The sequence below is a fragment of the Abramis brama genome (genome assembly GCF_963993115.1).
Source record: "Abramis brama genome assembly, chromosome: 20".
NCBI lineage: Eukaryota > Metazoa > Chordata > Actinopteri > Cypriniformes > Leuciscidae > Abramis > Abramis brama.
Genome location: NC_139982.1, coordinates 23,593,642 through 23,614,024, shown reverse-complemented (window position 1 = coordinate 23,614,024; position 20,383 = coordinate 23,593,642). Strand labels below are relative to the sequence as shown.

The following is a 20,383-nucleotide window of genomic DNA, read 5'->3' as shown; positions in this document are numbered from 1 at the left end:
TGTTACCAATATATGTTCAATCACGTTTTTGATAAATAAACTGAAATGGCCTATTTAGTCATTTTTGAATTATTATTATTATTATTATTATTATTATTATTATATATAAACGTTTAAACAGTTTTCTGTTTGAGAAGATTCTCTTTCAGATTAAACATTTAAAATGAATGAATCAATTATTAGTTATTCAAATAGTTATATGAGATTGGATGAAATTAAATGATTGATCGTTGATTTTATCATGAAATAGGACAACAAAATACATATGCTGAAGAGTGTAATAACTGAAACGCCATTCTTATTTTTGGCTACATTAATGTTAGTTATGTTGCATGTAAAGCATGTACTGTATGTATTGAATATTCAGAGAATTATAAAATGAAATTATTTTTATTATAGAAATTGTTCTGCGAGACTTCTAGGGAAGACAAATACTTATATTTTGACATAAACAAAACTGAATTACATCGAAGACACAATCTACCGTTTTAAGCTACCAAACATTTTCCTCTTCCAGTTCAGCAGTCACCATGTTCAACAGCTTGCTTTTGTCTGCAAGCTTTGGAAAACAAATTCTGGATTGGCTTCCTTTGAACTCTGTTGCTGTTTTTGTCTTGAAATGATACAGAGATTGTTTGTTTCTACAGGTCCACATTTGAAACAGAAATGGGCAGAAGTTCTTGATATCAGCTGATGATGAAAAAAGAATGATGAATAAGCCAGCACAAATGTTCTTCCGCTCACCGATGCAAGACCAACTTAGTTTGACAGTTCCTCCACGGTTGTTAAATTTTTTTTTTCCTTTTTTTTTTTTTGTCATAACATACAATTGGCCATTACATGTACAAATACATCAAAATGACTTTAGTTGGAAACTGAAAAACAAAGATTTTTTTTTCCATTTTACGATATAATACCGGGCACTTTACAGAAGTCTGTTCTCTTTTATTCTTCAAGTCTTTGTGTCCAAAGAATGATAGAGAAGTGGCACTATCCCAGTACAAAAAGGTCCTTTAGAGTCTCCTCTTTTCCTTCCATAGTAAAATACTGCTGAACAGCCCTGCCTTGAAGCCGAGAGACATCGGGAGATGAAGGAGCTCCTCTCTTTTATCCTCTCCTCTGTTTTCTTTTTTTTGTTCTCGTGTGTCTTGTTCTCACTGTAGTCTGGGCCAGTATTGGGACATGTCTGCTTCACTGCCTGGCACTTGGACTGGTACAGACACCCCAGGTGAGATTAGACCTGTAGCATGACAAAAATTAAGGAAATATTTAGGATTGTCATATTATGTAACTTAAGAGCATTAAAAAAAAAAAAAAAAATTAATAAAAATATTAAATCATATAATGATACATATGAAATTGAATTAAAAATAATAATAATAATAATAATTTGCAGAAAAGTTTGTCCTTATCATGCATCACGTGTATTCCGATATTTTAGACATTTCTCTATTTGTAAAATATGGTATATATACTATACATTTTAATACAAATATATATTAATAATATTAAAAAAAATTTTAAAATTTTATATATATATACATATATATATATATATATATACATATATTTAATGAAATTATATATATATATATATATATATATATATATATATATATATATATATATATATATAAAATACATTTTTTTATTTATTTTTTTGCTTTGGTAGAAGACTAAACACTTACCCGTTGAGGTTGTGCCTGAGGTGGCCATTGATTGGCTGTTCATATGTGCCTGCATGTGCGGTGGTGTGTATGTGTCATAGCTCCGCCCATTCACCGAAGGACTGGTGGGCAACATGCAGGAGTAGGATGAGGTCTGGCTGGGCTGTGGAGGGGGAAAGAGGGGCAAACCTGTCAGCAACACTCACATCTAATATCCACAGCCCTACAGACCTGCATGCTGTAGTTGCATTAGATTTACAGTTTGCGGAAATATCAAATTACTAATCCTTTGAAACACTGAGGTAGGCACAACAGTGTAGAACAATATAGTACAGCGTGAAGCACTAAACTGACATACTTGCATAGGAATGTTGTTGGCCATGGTGAAGCTTGGCATTGGTGGTAGAGCGCTGTATGTGTTTGTAAGGGCCGTGTCTGGTCTTCCCAACATGGAGCCCGATGTGAAGGATACTGTTTAAAAAGTAAAAGAAAAAAATGTTTCGAAAAAGTCTAAAAACTTAGTTTCTTGTATAATTTCAGTAGTGTTTGCTTATGGCCTTCATGCACCAACAATATGCACATTTTAGGGTCTTTACCTGGCGTTGTGGGCTGAGGGATTGGCTGATAAACGCTAGTGCTGAAGCTGCTACTGATGGGTATGTGACTCGAAGAGTTGCTGGCCTGTCTTCTTTGATTTCTTAACTTTTCTTCTCTCCTCCATTTTGCTCTTCTGTTTGAGAACCACACCTGGACGGACATGCTTTAGTTAGTTTTCAAAGACTTTTAAAACAACTTACAATTAGTATCTAGCAGGATGAAGGCTGATAAAGTGGGACACTTCAAGTTTAGTATTTAATATTTTCCTTCTGCAGTGTAGAGGAGACCCTCAGGCCTCAGCTATTTAAAAACCCCATTAAATCTATTGATGGCAGTTTTCTTTCCTGTGTTGTTGACATATTTATCATATATATATGATTTAGTTACATCACAGCTACTTGATAATCCGTTGAAGGTTTAGTGGGTGGGACATTCTCATTGAAGACATTTGATTGGACAAAATCTGTGTAGTACAGGATGAGTCATCAATATTTTTGCACTGTTTTTTCCAAAAAAGAGAGAGACTAAATTTTAAGTGCTTAAAGCCACAAAACTGTGATATCATTTGAGCAGCTATTTATGACATTTATGATAATATTTTAAAACTAGGGCGATGGAAAATTATTAGAAAGTGTGCCATTTTACCAGTTTTCATTCTGTTTTTGTAGATTCTAGTGTTTTCGCTCACCTGTATTCTTGCTTCTGGTAAGTCTATTTTCGCAGCAAGTCTCTCTCGCGCAAACACGTCAGGATAGTGCGTTCTCTCAAATTCTGGTGGAAACGTTAAAAAGTTATGTTAAATTTAGCTATCTTTAAATCCAACAAATAAAAGTGTACCAAAAAAGTAATATTTTCGAAATTTCGCTAGATGCTTCAATAGTAATAATCTCAATGTTTACCTTTTTCAAGTGCTTCTATTTGTTCTTGTGTGAAAGATGTGCGGTTCCTTTGCAGTTTTCTTTTTAGCTGAAGCCTCATCTGTGTTTCATCCGAGTCTTCCCCATTGGAGCTTATTGAGTTTGTGTTCTCACCACCTCCGTCTGACTGTTGGCAGCCATCTGGAAAGGAAATATAAAATGTAAGATAATTCTGTCTAAAAACATGATTCTCGTTTTCAGTTTGGACTCCATGCTTTAAATAAGAGTTAGCTTAGAGTTTGCTTGTCATATTTATGTAGGGACAATGTGGCACAAAATTAGTGGAGCGTTTTGTAGGCTACAGTATCGCCCTCTGCAATGTTGTGGGAAAACATTTCGAGCACGCTCGCTTAGATCTTTCAGCATCGAGTCACAAAGGCTGACGAGCTCGAGGGCTCTACAGAAACGCGATTAAAATGTCCCAGAAATCTTTTCAAATGTTTTTAAAAACCAAACACCCTCTCCCCCCTTTTCATCCCAGAGTTCTTCAATTAGGCTACGGCCACCATATGGGAGTTTGCAGAGCTATTGAGGTGACCACCAATACTTGAATAGGAGAGGGATGCTTTCACAGTCACACAATGCGGGAGAGTAGGGTAACTCTTAAATACTGGCTGTGAGGACGGATGGCAAACTTTCGTGGGTTGAATTTTGAGGACACAATTGGACCAGGCGACAAAAGGATTCTCTCGAGCGGTCATTGTAGCACGAGGATTCCAGTCAACAGACTTTTCAGCTCGGCGTGTTAACCTTTATGCTCTACTGTCATTAATCACTGTCCCTAGGGCCGGCCCGTTCAACCCCGGTTAGGATTTATACCTTCTTATAGGCACAGGGAGAAAACAGCCAGGCCACCGTGAATGAGACATCGAAATGCGAAGGCTCTTGTTTGTCACAGACAAGGGGATAGGAGTGCCAGTTTTGAGTCGATAAGCTTTAACCCTGCTGTGTTGTTGGACACCATTGCCTAATTAAGCCCACCAGATACATTTGAGGCTAAATATTTGAGTTTGAAAAGTCTAAAGAAACTTGTTGATATTTTACACACAGTTGTCTAATATAGACTGAATGGACTTTTACATGGGTGGTGGTTTAAATAGTCACGTGGCCACAGGCCAAACTTCCAGTCTGTTTCAAAAATTTGGAATGTATAATATTTAAAGGGTCTTTTATGAATTTATTAAACAATGTTCACAGGACATGTAAACTATAGTGGAAAAAAAAGTCTGCCTGTCAGTAAAATATTTTAAATATATATAGGCTACAGTAATGTTAGCTTACAATTTGTTTTTTGGGGTCTTATAGAGCAAATTAGCATTTTTTATAGTTTCCCACAGGTTACAGCAATATAACCCTTTAGATTTGTTTTAAACATGCAGGTTTATTTAACTGATTTCACACAAGACATATCAAAATATTTGAGGATAAATGAGTTAAAACCGTGTTATGAAATTTAGTTCACCTTTCATATGAGTATTTTTTGGAAGTAGATGATTTGACTAATCAGTACATTATTTAGGTATTTTTTCTAGAGGTGATGAACTAAGTAACAATAATAACCTTAAAGAAATTAAGCTCATAGCATGTCACTGTAAATAGTGATTAGTTGACTTAACTTAAAAAAAAGTGAGGAAACCCTTTGCCTTAAAATTATTAAGTACATAGACTTAACTTAAAAAGTTAAGTTTCCGCATGTGGAATTGTCAAGTTCACATAACTTTTTTTTTTTTTTTTAATTATGCATGGTTTATAACTCAATAATTTTAAGGCAGCTAATAATTTTTTACAGTGATATAACCATAGGTTGTATGAAGCTCAGACTAAAACAATAACAGATAATAAAAATATTCTGTACATTTTCCCATACTGTTTTACTGGTATGATGTAAGTTTAACATGGTCACCCAATCTACTGACAAGCATGTGAAATATTAGGCTACATATCAGGCCTACTAGCTTTCCTTTTCTTCTCAAAGTAATTTATTCATCAAAGACAGTGCGTTTCTATGTTCAAAAAAAAGTTTTAAAAGGTCTTTGTGTGTAGTATCCACACTTTTCAAGAGCTAATCCGAATGTGTGGCCTGTTCTCAAAAGCTTGACCAACTGTCGCCAGATTTAGGATTTGTTTTCTCTGAGAAAGGCGGTGGGAAATAAAATCATTCCTTATTGGGGCGTTGTCGTAACCGGTGAGGCGGAAGGCAAGCAAAAAATGTGGCAAAACAACCGCGGCATCTTTCAGCTGTGGAGGCCTTGATCAAAACATGCGAGGACCCTTGGAAAAGGAAAAGTGTCCAAATCCTTTAGACGGCTTTAGTAGCCCGGTCCTATGGCGGAGGGAGGGGCTGTTCCTCTGAATGCTATAGAGTTGTCTCTTTTAGCGTCCTGTCAGCCCAGATGAATCCGCGATTTTATTCAGTGTTGCGTGACATTCGTCAGATTGCGACCATATTTCTCTCGCTCAGAAACCTCACCCAGACTAATGTCTATGACATCTATATAAGAGAGGATCGATACAAGTATTTTAGCTACTTACAAAAAGCCTCAAAAATAGCCCAACACCAAAGGTTTGAGTTTGTCATAAATCAGAAATTAGATGCTTAACAATGTGGCAATTAAATATAAATGATCAATTAATCGCTAAAATAAAAAATAAGCACTTTATTAAAGTAAATAAGCATGTTATCTCGCGTGTATGTTTTGTTTTTAGCGTTTTCGTCTAAAACATTCTAGTATACGAGGCCACATGACAATAAACCGTATTAAATATGCATAGCCATACATGTAGGCTACTTGTTATGTAGCATGTCAGGCGAAATCAAATAGTCCAGTAGGCTACTATATAGTTTTAGTAGGCTAAACATCTCTAATTTTTCTCATAAAAACATGTTAAATATTATAGGCTATAACGTGTTTTTGCTCATGTGAACCAGCTTTAGGATAGCCTAGACTACTCTCCTTGGCAAAGCTCGAAAGAAAGTTGCTGCAACCACTGATTTGACACGCCGATGTTAGGCTATACAGACATTAATTCTCTATATTTGTATATTTTTACGTCTGTCTTTCGTTGAGTAGCGCCTTTAACACTATAACAACTCTAATTGGCAAACGTTGCCATGTCATGTCCAGGGTGTCTCCGGTGGAACATTTCCACAGCTGTCTCCTCGAACTAAACACGTATTTAAGTCACCTTAATGGGAAACAAAACGTTCTCTAATGAGCTATTACATAGCGACAGAACTGTTCTCATAACACATTTTTCTGTGTGACAGAAACATATTTTGCACAGGGAATCCACACACGGTTCCCTGTTTATTTCGATGTCTTTTTCTTATGAACTGTGAATGTGGATTGCAACTCGAATTAGGCTACTATTCGTAATTTTTATATTATCTTTATGGCATATCATTTAATAATTCAATTATTAATATTATAACAGTAATTTAAGCCCCGTGCAACATATCATTTATGAAGCATTTATTTAAATGTATATATAACAATTGTAAAAAATAAAATAAAATAAAAAACTATATGGAATTTAAAAACTAAAAACATTCTTTATTATTATTATTATTATTATTACGGTAGCCTAATTGTTTTACCTTTTTAGATAATAATTCATCATTAATTACTCTGAATCAACATGCACCAATGCTAAACTTTCCATATATTGTAATCATTATGTCCACAACTTTACTTCAATGAGCTCATTGTTTCTCATAATACATCGTTAGCTAACTGCGTGATTTGTAACATGTACATTTCTGAAATACATTACTTGGACACAACCACCTCTGGTAACAGTTCACTCTAAATTGCATGCATTTTCTGTAAATCTGCTTTGAAACAATATGTATAGTGAAAAGCGCTATGCAAAAAAATGTGAATTGAATCCAGATAGCAAAATAACAATCAGCGAATGCAATGCCCCCTTTTGCACCATCTTCCTCTATGGAAAGTAAAATAGCCATACCTTGATTGGGCTGTCCTGGCACTGAGGTTCCGGGGTACCAGCCCGGCCGGGTCCCCCACGTGCCGGTCTGACCGTTCAGCATCCTCAGCTTTTCATACATGCCATCTGCGCCCATCTGTTGCTTTTCGCTAGCCAGGTTGCGCAGTACTCTGTTTATCGATGACACCTGAAAGACGAACCCAAAGATGCGGCACATTAATTAAAGCGCGCGTCCGCGAAGTGGAATCTTGGCTTTCGGAACGATTGGCCCCATTTCTACACAGGCCTACATGCCAGAGCATTACATCGCATTGCATTGTCCTCTAGTGAGGAGATTACAGCAGTGGCCGGGGGTGGCTGATGTTGGAGAATGTTCACGTTCAAGGTCATAGTGCATGCATTTAAGCAACAAAGCAATCAAATTATTATGCATTAACTCGTGATGTTGTTAATTAATTCATGGAAACTTCTCTGAATGAACTTACACTGGGTATATTATCGTTTGTGCAGACCCCGTCTGATAGCAGCCTGTCTCGGATTTCCCACGCGAAGATTGACGGACACTCCCTCTTGTACTGGGCAATTTTGCCGACCACCTCTGGAGTCGCTACTCGTGGTTTACTTCCTCCGATCGCCCTGGGTCTGATGGAGCCTGTTTCATAGTATCTACCCAAGATTTTGCTCACACAGCCGTTCGACACCTAGATGGAAAACAAAAGAAACAATTCACATACATTATTTAAAACTAGTGTGAAATGTTAAGTGTATGCTGCAAGCAATGATAAGCTTACGTTTTCATTGTCCAGCACTTGGACTTTTGCATCAGCATGGGTCTATAACACAAGAAATACCTTTAACACAAAAAATATGTCTTCAGTGGTACGAGAAATGATGCACTTTTTAAAAATGCATTTCGCTCGCCAAATTTTAAAAATTGCCAAATGGAAAAAAAGATGAGAAGTGCTTCGATCCATTCCACAAGACCGCTGTTTATGCATTCCAAAATGAAATTTGAAATGAACCCTCGTTGCTCGCTGGCATTAATAATGCAAAGGTTTATTTAAAAAAAATAGTTGCTATGCAGCTGGGGAAAAGCCGTATGAAACAGCACAAATGTGAAACAAAACTACTGTAAAGTTATTGCAGTTGTTTTGGTGAAGAGTTAACATGAAAGGAAAATGCCTTATCATCACCTGCAGAATCCGGGATATGTCACACGGCCGCGCGCCACTGTGAGCGAGTTCAACTATTTTCTGTCTCGTGGAGTCGGGCAGCGGTCTGCCGTTGACGAACACACCGCCGAGCTGGTTCACTCCACTGTGACCTAAAAAAAGAAAAAGCTTGTAATTCACCCAGCATTTAGCAAACCAGACTCCAAAAACAGACTCTATTCAAACAGAATCCAATCACATCTGTTTTTATTAATAAAAGCTTTCAAGTCGCAATTGTCTAAAATGAGTCAAGCATTACTAGAGCATTGTCAACAAATCTCAATATTCAGCAGAGACCAGTGTAAATCGCTTTTAAATCAGCATAGCCGGTAATTATTGCTGTTGTTCAGCTGTCATATGTTTTCGACTGTTCTCCAGATGTGCTCGTATTATATCATAATCTCCTAATACACAATTGTAATATAATTACACATGCAGAACATTGATTAAGCGTCAGCGCTCTCGTATGATCTGGAGCAAAACATATCCAACCCACTGAGCCGAGATTTGCGCATCTTTGCAAAGCCTTAAACGGATCAGATGGCGTAATGCTATTTGTGGCATTACACTAAAACTTCTTAAACGCTGCAATGGTTTAAAGCATAGCCCCACACATTAAGTAAAACAACATTTTTTTTTTTTTTAAGAAAAAGAAAGAAAAAAAAAGCATCAAGCAATGCACAGCATTTCCTATGTAAGCAATTGGCTTATGTTTCTAAAGCCCCCCAAAAGCAGACCAAAGGCACCAAACCTGAAGCCAAAACGGAAAAGCAGCCTTCCCGGTTTGCTTTACTTCTCAGCTCCCTTCCCTCCGAAGCCTCGCGTTAAATTGAGTCCAAGAGCACAAGCTCCTTTGCAATAAATAAGCTCCAAATATAGAAGAGGGGGAAAATATGATGAGCCTGCCTGACATTTGTCTTTAAAATAAAGCTAGCTGCATGTCAAGTTTGAGCTTAATTTCTGGAAATAGGCGGAAGTCGCCCTGGATCATGCATGGAAGGCTAATTGAAAAGATCAGTTGGAGCACTTGTGGCAGGCATGTCACTTTATGACATCGCTCTGCTTTTGAAAATCGCATCGTCACGACAAATAGTAGCATGATAAAACGACCCTTTCTGTCTGCATTTGGATATCACTCAGACTAAATTGGACTCTACTCATTTCCCCTTTAAGGGAAGCTTAATTTTAAGGTAGCCAGGGGCTGTGCGCGTGAACGTTCACGGGGGCGCGCCTCGCCCTTAATATATTAAAAGTGACATTTCTTTTTTCCCCAAGTGACAAACCTCCATTGCCTATATTTAAGCACTGGGAGCAAGTTTGCGGGATGCTGTTTTGATCTGCAGCTTAATGCGTAAATCTGCAAAGCCAAATATAAAATCTGTGTTATGCACGAGTGTTTTATTTTTATTGCGCGTTATGAAGATAACGACGTGCTTTATAGTTTATTCTACCTGAGAACTACATCTGCTAATATGTCTAGTACTCTTAACATAAAGAAATGCAGAATGAAAAACGGAATTCGGAATTACAGTCTTTTTCAGTTCCGTAATAGACGCATTGAGGATTTATTGGCTTTGAAACCATATGCCGTATGGCTCTTAAATGCATCCACTTGTTTTGAGCTGGCCAACACGCAGATTAGGATATAAAATCAAAACTTTCGCTTGAAAGGTTAAGTCTTAATCGTTCTATAATTCCCCACGGTGAATGGTGTGGGTCTCGCCCAGTGGCAATCATTGCGCGCGCGGTACTCTGTTTCTAATCAATTAATAAGAAGACATATGGTGTCAATTTGGACGCTCCACTCTATATACACCCAAGAGTTATTAGCACAAAGCTTGGGTTGCCGCCTGTGACCTTTAAACAAACCAAAGGCCTAACCCGAATTATATCTATTTATTAATACACGCGAGAAATCACACGGCAACATTTGTGTAGCCTACACTGATTATCCTTGAGAGAGAAAAAAAACAAACAAAATTTTTTTTTTTACGCCGCGTAATATTTTGTGATTTTATTCCAATAATATTTTTAAAGTGTGGGGATATGATTTTTATTTATTTATCGCTCATTTTGTTTCATGTGCTCTACTTCTGCTGACCTAATTTGAAATGCTTCGTTACTCCAAATTTTTGCACCTTCCAAAATAGATCATCTTTTCTATGGACGTCAAAATTAGTGACTAAAACAGTACATGAGGACAGAGCAAATAACTGGCACTTACAACAACAAAAGGAATAGAAATGAGAGGATGACATTCAACACACCTTCGTTACAGATGTCATACACCTCTTGTCCAGCATTAAGAGAGAAAATATGTCTCATTTATTGTAATCATAACTTACTCAGTGCTTTCTACAAATGACTAAGTATATGTTTTGCTAGTTGGCCTTCACACATCTCAAAGACAGACACATAAGCGCATGTAATTTATTCATGCTCTACAACACTCAATGCTGCATCAAAGCTCAGTCTATTATTTCACTCTCGCGGTGTTTCATAAACATGAGAGAAGTTCCATCAGAATCATGCAATGTCAATTTCGTCTCTGCTAATGGACTAGGTGGATTGGCCGCCGATGCTAACATTAATTCAGCAATTATTTAAAAGCAAGTCAAGCAGAAACATCCTCTCTCTCTAATACACACACACACACACACACAATTATGCAAAGAGCATATGGGTTAGACACTCTAACTAGGTTGTGTAGCTATGCAGGCTTTCTATGTGACTTTTTTTTAATTCAGGAAATTTCTCACAGATAATGTAATTATTGCTCTCTCAAATGTAGCCGTGCGAATTGAAATATTGGAATAAAGTTCCATAAAACTGTAAAATAGTTAAAGTCAGGCTTGAGTTTAGCAGTGAGTTTAGCTTAGTGCTCAGCTACTTTGAGGGAGCTGTATGAATGACAGGCAGAAATTTTGGCAGCATGCACGCGCCCAACACCCCTGACGAACAGTGTAAACTGCCTTCACTAATATACCAAAACAAATGCCTTTCTGGCTTGACGCCTCTCACGTTTTCCCTCGTGTTTATTTTTTCGCTCACCATTTTATTTAATAGACAAAAACGCATTTCAGAAAAAGAAAAGAACTCCACTTACTGTTTTGCATCATGGACGCGACGCCAGACTCCCACGTGGCCCGGTTATAGTATTCTATTAGTCATAAAGAAACAATAATATTGGTCAGTTTCACATTTTTAAATCACGTGTATTGCAGTGCAATTTGTGTAAGACTTGTGTGCAAGAAAGTTACGGACAATATTGTGTGCATGGGCTAAAGCTTCAGCATTTTATTTTTGCATTCATGCTGCAAAAAGTGAGAACAAAAAAAATACTGTCTCCACAAATACACTTATGCCCAGGGTTTAAACTTGCCTGGAAACAGAGTTGACTGTCCGCTTAAAACAATTTATAGACTCGCATCTGCTTCACTCTATTAAAATATCCCTAGGACAAAGCAAAACAATTTATTAGTACACCTAGCTGTAATTATTTATTTAGCATTACAACTAAATCTAATAGATTTAGATATTGTTTTTATTACTAATGCAGTAATTTGTGTGTTTATTATAGTTAAGATAAGTTGTTTGGTTAAGTTTTCTCATTTTAAGTTTAATAATCGATATTATTGTTGTTGTTTTTGTTATAATTATTAATGGTGTTTTTATTATTATAATTATTATTATACAGAATATTTTCGACATGTACATCTGCCTTTCCCCTACAAAACTTCAAATGTTGTTGGCAAGGCCTACTTTTTATCCCTCCCCTTCAGATCCTCTCTTCTGGTGACACACGCTGTCTACCTCGCCTGGCTGCGCTGGAAAAGTAAAGCCAGGAGGGGTGAGGGGTCCCCGACAAAGCCCCGCTGAATTTTAACAATAGCTTTCTTTCTCCCTCTACACCAAAACCCAGAGAGTAAAACCCGGGCTCCCTAACTAGCTACACCGCTTCCAACTAAACGTACCAACAACTCTCAGAAAATACAAAGAGCTGAAGGGAGCGAGTCCCCCTCCTCCTCCTCTTCCTCCTCCTTCAGCATACCCCCCCCCCCCCCCCCTTCACCCGCATCAGCCAGTGCAGCTCACTGTGACCCGGTGCCCGTTACCTCAATGCCTTTTTGTTTGTCTCGTTGCGCGAAATAGAAAAGTAATTTCTTGTTATAAGTATCTGGAGGTAATTGTGTTACTGGTATATGTCGTTAAGGGCTGTAAAAAAATGTACAACAGCGCAGTGGGGCGCTCAATTGGTAAAAGACAATTGCAATAAAGAACCCATTCAATACATTTACCGAAAAGGAGGCCACTGAAGAAATACTCCCTGCTTTGATTTTTTCTTTTTCTTTTTAAGTAGATGGATTGTGTGCGCGGTTTACAGTGCAGCAACAAATAAATACATACACTAATTGCCAGCGTTGAGTTGCACGTGTTTCATTAAATAACATTTATAATTTTAAATAATGTACTGTATTGCCTTTTAATTGAAATTATTTGTAACTATTTTTTTAACATTTCACGTTTTCTCAAATTTCTACAAATACGGAAAATCTAAATATTTTTTTAAATTGCAAATAAATGTTTATGTCATTTTTACTAAGTAAACTATTTAGTATTTCTTACCCATGTGGGCTATTTAAGGTCTTCTGCCTGCACTTATCTTTTTAGTTAATGATCTGTTTTAATAGTGCTGTCTGTAATTGACAGGGCCTAATCTGCATTTTGTTCGTTCTAATGTGCAACATGAAGGCTCTTAATTAAGCACACTTATTCTCAAGCCTTTGATATTCTGCGGAAAGTACATTCGAGTGAAAGTTTCGAAAGTTGGAAACGATGCGGATTTATATCGTAACAGATTTATAAAACTGCTATAGCCTACGTAACCTATAATGCAGGATATAAAATACTGTCACCGTTTAAAATAGAATCAGATGCATTTAAAAAGTGTAGAATTGAATATTTATGTAGGCTATACATCAACGTATAGGCTACACATAATAATATCGATAATATTTTTCAGTTCGTTTTTTTAATACAAACTAAACAACAAAATGCAGTAACCTTAACGGTTAAGTTTGAATTTTAGACTTTAATGTAATTCTGCTAAAAGTAAGTCTTTGGACAAAGAAGGCAGCAGTGCCCCGACTGAAAAGCAAAACACCAAGTTCACGGTGCGATTTGGTGCTGGCGCCCGGCTGAATGTGATGGTGTGATTCAACCTGACACTCCACCTCATCGGGTCATTGCGTTCCCATTTTCAGGACTGATCGCGGTCTTGGCCTACTGTGACTTTTGCTTTCTCTGTCATAAATAAGAACTTTGCTTGGCACAAAACTCGACATAGCTGAAGCACAAAAAGGCAAAGAGCGTCTGTGAAAATCAATGATTTAGTTTGCCACCACGAGGCCATGCAGCTTTAAGTTTTCTGTTTTAGTTTTTTTTTTTTTTTTTCAAGGACACAAATAACTTTAGTAGCAGTCAAATTTTTTCCCCTCATAATTATTATTTACAACAGTTTTTCTTTTTAAAGCTGGCTTGTACATTTAACAAGATTTCCACTTAAGCGGTGCATGCGTGCGAGTTGCTCAAAACAGAAGAATGTCTTAACTTACCTTTTTGAGGCATAGTTCCAACAGCCTTCGTATCCTCGCTGAAATACTTCGTTTACAATAAGGAGAAGACTCTGAAGAAAATCGTCCTCAAACAGTTTGTCTTTTATAGTTTCCAACTGATGGTCTGTGTGGAAAATTTAAATTCCCTGCGAATGAAACAGAGATTGACAATAAAATGGGATGTCAAGACTGCGCGAGACTGAAAAATGTGCGCTCGTGGTAGTGAGTGAGAGAGAGAGAGAGAGAGGGGGGAAAGAGGGAGAGGGAGCGAGAGAGAGAGGGCGCGCACCTATGCTGATTGGTGATAGCACTCGTGTATTAATGTATGTGTTCCTGGTCTGTGCCTCGCCTCCTCTCCTCTTCAGTGGCCCATTAGCTGAGCCTGACCTCTGTCATCATCTCCCAGCAAAACACTTCCTCCTGCCCCGGTGACAGAGCGGGAAACAGGGCCGAGCAAAAAAAAAAATCTAGTTTTTAACCCTACTTAATCACTCCTCATAAGCAGATGATTCTCTACCAGTTTTTCCATTGACATGCATTTGGGCGATCGGGCTGTTGAATTCTGGGTGACTAGACACTTTTATGGAAAAAAAGTTTTTGGCATAGGCTAAGCTACAAAATGTTCTTGGAATTACCAAAGTAGCCTACCATGATTTCGATTTAACACGAGCATTGTCATGGTACAGAAACTGTACTTTTTGTAGTCAAATATTATTAAAGGGAGCAGGCTACAAATAATAATTTCGGTAACACTTTATTTTATGTGATTGTTGCATATGTTATGTAGTTACTAATAACTACAAATTATGCATAATTACATCTAAACCTAAACCAAACCCTAATCCTAACCCTATAATAAGTAGCCTACATGTAGGCCTACTGTAAAAAAAAAAAAAATGCATTTAAAAAAGTTGCTGCCTTCAATTTTTTAAGTACAATCAACTTGGATGTTCAACTTAAATTACATTAAACTGACTTTAAAAATTTAGTTGAATCTTGTATAACATAAAAAAGTGGAAAATTGCTTAACTTATTTGGGCGAGTTAAAGCAATGTAAAAACATGTTGTCATAACTTATTGATCATATATATTTTTTACAGTGTAGTTACTTAATATTACTCTGTAAAATACACCTTAAAACAAAATCTAGGCCTAACCATCATTTTTTTAAGTGTTGGCCTGCTTCTATACATTGTACTTAACCCCATTAATATTGTGTTAATTTACGCTACTCTTGTCCACTGAAACGAGCGCAAACTTTCTCCACGTGTCATTGTTGACTTGGTGTCTGAGAATGTCATCAGCCTTTAGGGCGCGCGCTCAATGATCAGTTTGGAGACCCCATACTATTTACATTAATAGCGTGATTTGTTGTCGTTTTTCAGCGGGAGAAAAAGAAACTCCGTGTCGTGGGTTGCCAAGGGGGAAATGAAAATATCATTACGTCCATGGCCGGACACTTAAACTACATTTGTTGATTGCTTGGACATTAGCACACACCTCGGTAAACCCCAAAGCAACCCCTCCGCGCCTGTGTTCGAGGTTACATGCGCTGCACTCTCAGCTCGCCACTCGCAGCTTGGGGTGTTCCACCCGTTCACTGGAGTGGAATAGATTCCGGGTTGGGATACAAGAACTGGAGATGGGGAGGGGGGGACGTAGTATAGCATGGTGGGACAGATTTAAAGAGAGACAAAATGTGTTGGGACGCACGGAGCATAAAATTAAGCTGTGGTTGCATACACTTGACTTCGTTTTGACATGTGAAAAGTGCTAAAAGTCGGAGCTCATCAATAAACTATCGCGAAAGTGAATGCGAGCTCTGACAACCATTGCATTCCCCACTATAGCACAATGAGGAAACAAACGACACTGCCAAAGAGTCTGCATCGCAATGAAAGGCCGCTTGAATGGGAGTCGGATAATGAGCTGGCGCGACCGTCATGCACTGTCATCTCGGGTCCTGCGGTGCGACCCCTCCACACCGTTTGATATTTTCCAATATTTTCCCTCTCCTCGCCATTTCAAGTTTTTGCTGGTGAAGGATTCACCTCTTAATGCAACACGTTGTTCTACTGCACTGATTCAAACGTTTGTTATTAGTGTTTTGGTGTGTGTGTGTGTGTGTGTGTGTGTACTATACGACCCCATACTGTTTAAAATATTCGTAGCAAGCTAAGTGATGGTTGTTCATAAAATAGATCAGTTTTAATCACTTAAAAAAAAAGAAAAGAAAAAAAAAAAGGTTCTTCAATGGTTCTTTTGAGCAACCGGGTTTAGCAAATAATCTTATTTTAGAATCAGAGGTCTTAAATTTAGCTATTGTTTTAAAAAGTTAAAAAAGTTATTAATGTTTCGTTAGCTGTTCTTCAGAACCACCTAGCCTATTTGTTTTTAACGTTAAATTAAAAGTTTTTATTGATGATTCCATGACATCATGTAAAACCATTTTGGTTCTAATTGGAACGTTTACTTTTAAGAGTATATAGGCCTATATAAAGTAAATCAAAACATCCTTATGGAAAATAATTGCCTATTTATGCTATCGTTTAACCACGCAGCTTTTAAAGATACAACTTGTTTAAATCAAATATTTGACTAGTTCGAGACTTTTCACACGGATGGACTCTTGTAGTCCTCCCATCAATTAGCACAGTTCGGATTAGCAGTCAGTGGTGTTTGGTCATGAAAAAGAACCTAATCTTGTCGTTATTTCCCTCAGGCAAAATAGACGGTGCCTCGCCTCTCCCTAAAAGTTTTCAACAGGGAGAAAAAAAAACTAATAATAAGGGGCGGGGACACACTGAATGCAGCTGACGTCAGAGAGAGAGAGAACTAGAGAAAGACTGGCTCTTATTAAGGCAATGTGGGAAAAGTTTATCGGCCAGTGCAAGCCCCACATCCAGTCACCATGTTCTGGGGGAGGGGACTTGCTAAAGTGTGTGTGTATGTGTGTGTGTGCGCGTGTGTGTGTGTGTGGTTGCCCACAGCGACAGACCACCACACTGGCAAAGGGCCCTGCTATGTATGTAACTCTAGGATCTAAAAGAAGCAAGTTACACATTATTCCATTTCATTAGGCTGTAATGGACATAAGTTGTCTTGGGCTGATAATTTTAATTGTTATTTCCGTTCTTTCTTTTACTGATTACTGGAGAGGAGAGAACCCGGAGAATAGTTTTGCATCAGCCTGGTGTGAAGATTTAAATTATTTCGATAACATGACGTGTTTCAGTTGTGACAGAGTTTATGGTACGTGTAATCTGCATTCAGGGCAAAGTTTATGCATTGCAGGTCAATTGGGAACTTTAATCTTAAAATTAATGTTAATCTAACGACTGTTTTATCGGTAGCCATAGTGAATTAGTGCAGTTTGCATAGTAGCCATTGATAATGGTTAAAATATGTATTCTCTTACATTTAAATGCACAGTTTTTAACTACACTAATTCTGCTTTATGGGAAGAATTATATTGTATTATGGGAAGTTTAATATCTTATATAAAATATCCCTTTTTGGCAAATACAATATTATTAAAAGATCATTCATTAATGTATCTTTTATTTATCTTACATTTATTTTAGTAGTCTATTATATATATTTATAATTTGATTCTGTAACTTACTGGCGAAGGTATAATACTTCAAATACGTTTTCGACTTTTTGTTTATTTAGTAGCCTAATATTAAATTAAGCTTTACAGATGCGCGACGTCCCATATTTTTATAATAATGAAAAGGTTGTTAATTAGTTATTTGGTTGAATGATATTTACTCTCATCTGACAGATTACATATTTCTCATAATCATTCCTCGTGAGGATCTCCTGTATACATACAGATGTCCTTCAAGGCTTAACGTTGCACATAAAGCAATTTTTCTGGCATGGTGTCAAAAACGAGTATTAAGTATTGAAGAAGAATAAATGAATTTCACGGCATAGTTTTAGGGCAAAAAAAAACTGCTGCATGTCAATCCTATTTGTTATTGCTCGAGATTTCAGAGCCCAAAATGATGTCAGCGCAACAATGTGATCTACATGGTATAAAGAAGAATTTAAAACGTCGTAAACTTACCTCAATAAACGCTATAGCCTTTAAGTGATTTCGTTATGAGAGGAACGTTTCCAAACGAGACAAGAGTAAAGAGTGTCTAGAAAGCACCCCTCCGGATCCGTTTCACAAAACTACTCCCAAAGTAAACGATATCCAGTCCAACAAGCCGAAAAGGGAACCACGGGAAAAGTTGAGAGAGATTGTAAACCCCTCTTTGTAGTATGGATGAAAATACTAGCCTATTTAACAGATGTAAGTGTTCATCTCCCTCGTGTTTCTTACGACACACGCAAACGTCGCACGTTAACTGTTGTCTTGACGAGTTCAAAATACCTCACTTTAAACGTGGTTCGGAATAAAAAAGACGTCCTCGTCTCACCATCAACTTTCTCTAAATATTAACCTCAACCTGGCAGTGATTGGCTAGAGTGACGGGCCACGTCACAATTGACGCCATTTATCATTCCCCAGACCGGGAATTTGAAAGAACGGCTGTCTGCTGTGTGCGTTTATAAGCCATAAGAAGTTTCTTTGAGGTTCCTCCGAATCTAAATGTAACAATTTAAAACGAACCATCATGAAAAGAATGTCTGAATAGTGAGTTGTTATTTTTGTAGCCTATGATTTCTTTAAAACACAAATGAGCACTTTTTGTTGTGATAGACCTATAGATTCAAAATAGGATTAAAATGAAATGCACGTGCGATATTGCAATTCATTTATGCGGTTACACTTTATTTTAATGTGTCATTGTTACATTATATATTTAAGTAGCCTACTGTGTATTACTGTAAGGTAAGGGTAGGATTAGGATTTGGTTGAGGGTTACATGAAGTACATGTAAAATAAAGTTACCATTTATGCTGTTTAAAAACTGTCACCAGAAAATATAACAACTTAAAACTCATCATGTTTGCTATTGCCCTTTTAATTATGTATTCTGAATGACAACACAAAATGACGTTTAGTGTCATGGGACCCCATAGGCCTATATATGTTATGGAATTGATGTTTGTCCATATGCACGCGCAGTAATAACACAAACGCTTTATATCATGTTGTCAGATGTGCATATATAAAATAGCCAATTAAAATGGCTTATTCCGCAGTTGGGAGCGTGTTATTGAATCAAGGAGCAATGCAACCAACGTAACTGTTAATAGTAGTCTAATTAAAGACTATAAAGATAATATCTTTGTACTAAAGATCACAGCAGTTTCATAAAAGTAGGCCTATGCACATTTTCAAAAGGGAGAGCACATGAGAATCAAGTGCTGCCACCGTTTAGACCCCGTGAATCCGGTGCAACCCAGCAGAGTTCTTGAGATCTCCACTGGAAACCGCACGTTCTGGCCCCGCTTATCAGGCTGTCAATAAAGCGAGATGGGGATGCTAAAGCCGGGCCAGGTGCTGTCTCTCCCTCTCTCCGCTGGCCTGCACTCCAGAGCGCGATCAGGCGGAAACTTAAATCTGTCCAGCCAGCTTTCCCTTACGCCGACCCTCTGCTTCCAAGCGTGTGTGTGTGTGTTTGTGTCTGAGAGAGAGAGGAAAGCAAGGGGAGCCCCCCCTACACACATAACCATTCCTACTTATCACTTATCACTTATCAAACAATCTTATTTCCACTGGCTTTAGTAGAACACCATCGAGAGTTAAAGTTGCAGTAAAAATATCTTATGGATATTTATTTACTTTTTCTTTTTTTTAAAGAAATATATATAGAGATATAGCCTATACATAAAACATCGTTTTTAAACATTAACTTCTACTACTGAAGACTTCATGCTCTCAGTCAGTCTTTAATTAGGCTATATTTTGTTATTGTTTTGTTGTTGTTGAAATGTATGTGTGAGTGACAGATAAAGATGGGCTATTCTGAATAAAAAGTATTACATTGGGACAGTTTGCCTTTACATAAGCCTTAATAACTTGTTTTATGATCATTGAATAATCGACGTATTGGCTTTTTCTGCTCTGAAGATTTATTTTTTTCGTGTTGCTGAATATTAAAGACAATTTTATGCTTGTGGGTTCTGTGCTCTTGTAATAATTAGTGGCTAATCAAAGCAAAAACTACTTCGATTAAAAAACAAAACAAAAAAACCGTTAAGGCCTTTTTAATTCATCATGAGCACAGAATCACTCATGTGGGTAATTTATCCATAGCAAAAGCTTTCCTGACTTGTGAAAACACCTGACAAAATATTTATGGTACTAATCGTGATTTCATTGGAGGTGGATTTTTGGTTATTATGAAGTAATTTAATAAGCTTGGTTGTGTGTGTGTGTGTGTGTGTGTGTGTATATACGGTTTGTTCAAACGAGTTGAATTCCCTCGGGGCGATTGGATGCAGCTTACTTAAAGTCGACAGCT

The 20,383-nt window shown here is 37.3% G+C and overlaps 1 protein-coding gene across 15 annotated transcripts; it reads right to left on the bottom strand.

Moving 5' to 3' along the window:
• Positions 1-371: 371 nt before the first annotated feature.
• Positions 372-18,420, bottom strand: pax6a (paired box 6a). 15 transcript variants are annotated; one of them, XM_084094395.1, is made up of 15 exons: positions 18,031-18,381; positions 13,956-14,101; positions 11,723-11,794; positions 11,447-11,500; positions 10,608-10,631; positions 8,323-8,453; positions 7,921-7,962; positions 7,615-7,830; positions 7,151-7,316; positions 3,164-3,322; positions 2,953-3,035; positions 2,264-2,414; positions 2,026-2,138; positions 1,689-1,830; positions 372-1,240 (listed from the first exon to the last, which is right to left on the bottom strand). In XM_084094395.1, exons 4-15 carry the CDS (start codon positions 11,457-11,459, stop codon positions 1,155-1,157), a joined length of 1,326 nt encoding a protein of 441 aa, XP_083950521.1. In that variant the 5' UTR covers positions 11,460-11,500; positions 11,723-11,794; positions 13,956-14,101; positions 18,031-18,381; the 3' UTR covers positions 372-1,154. The 15 variants fall into 15 exon arrangements, with proteins under 15 accessions (XP_083950521.1, XP_083950511.1, XP_083950524.1 ...); XM_084094385.1 differs by lacking the exon at positions 11,723-11,794 and having other exon boundaries at positions 18,031-18,402; XM_084094398.1 differs by lacking the exon at positions 10,608-10,631.
• Between the last annotated feature and the right edge of the window lie 1,963 nt (positions 18,421-20,383).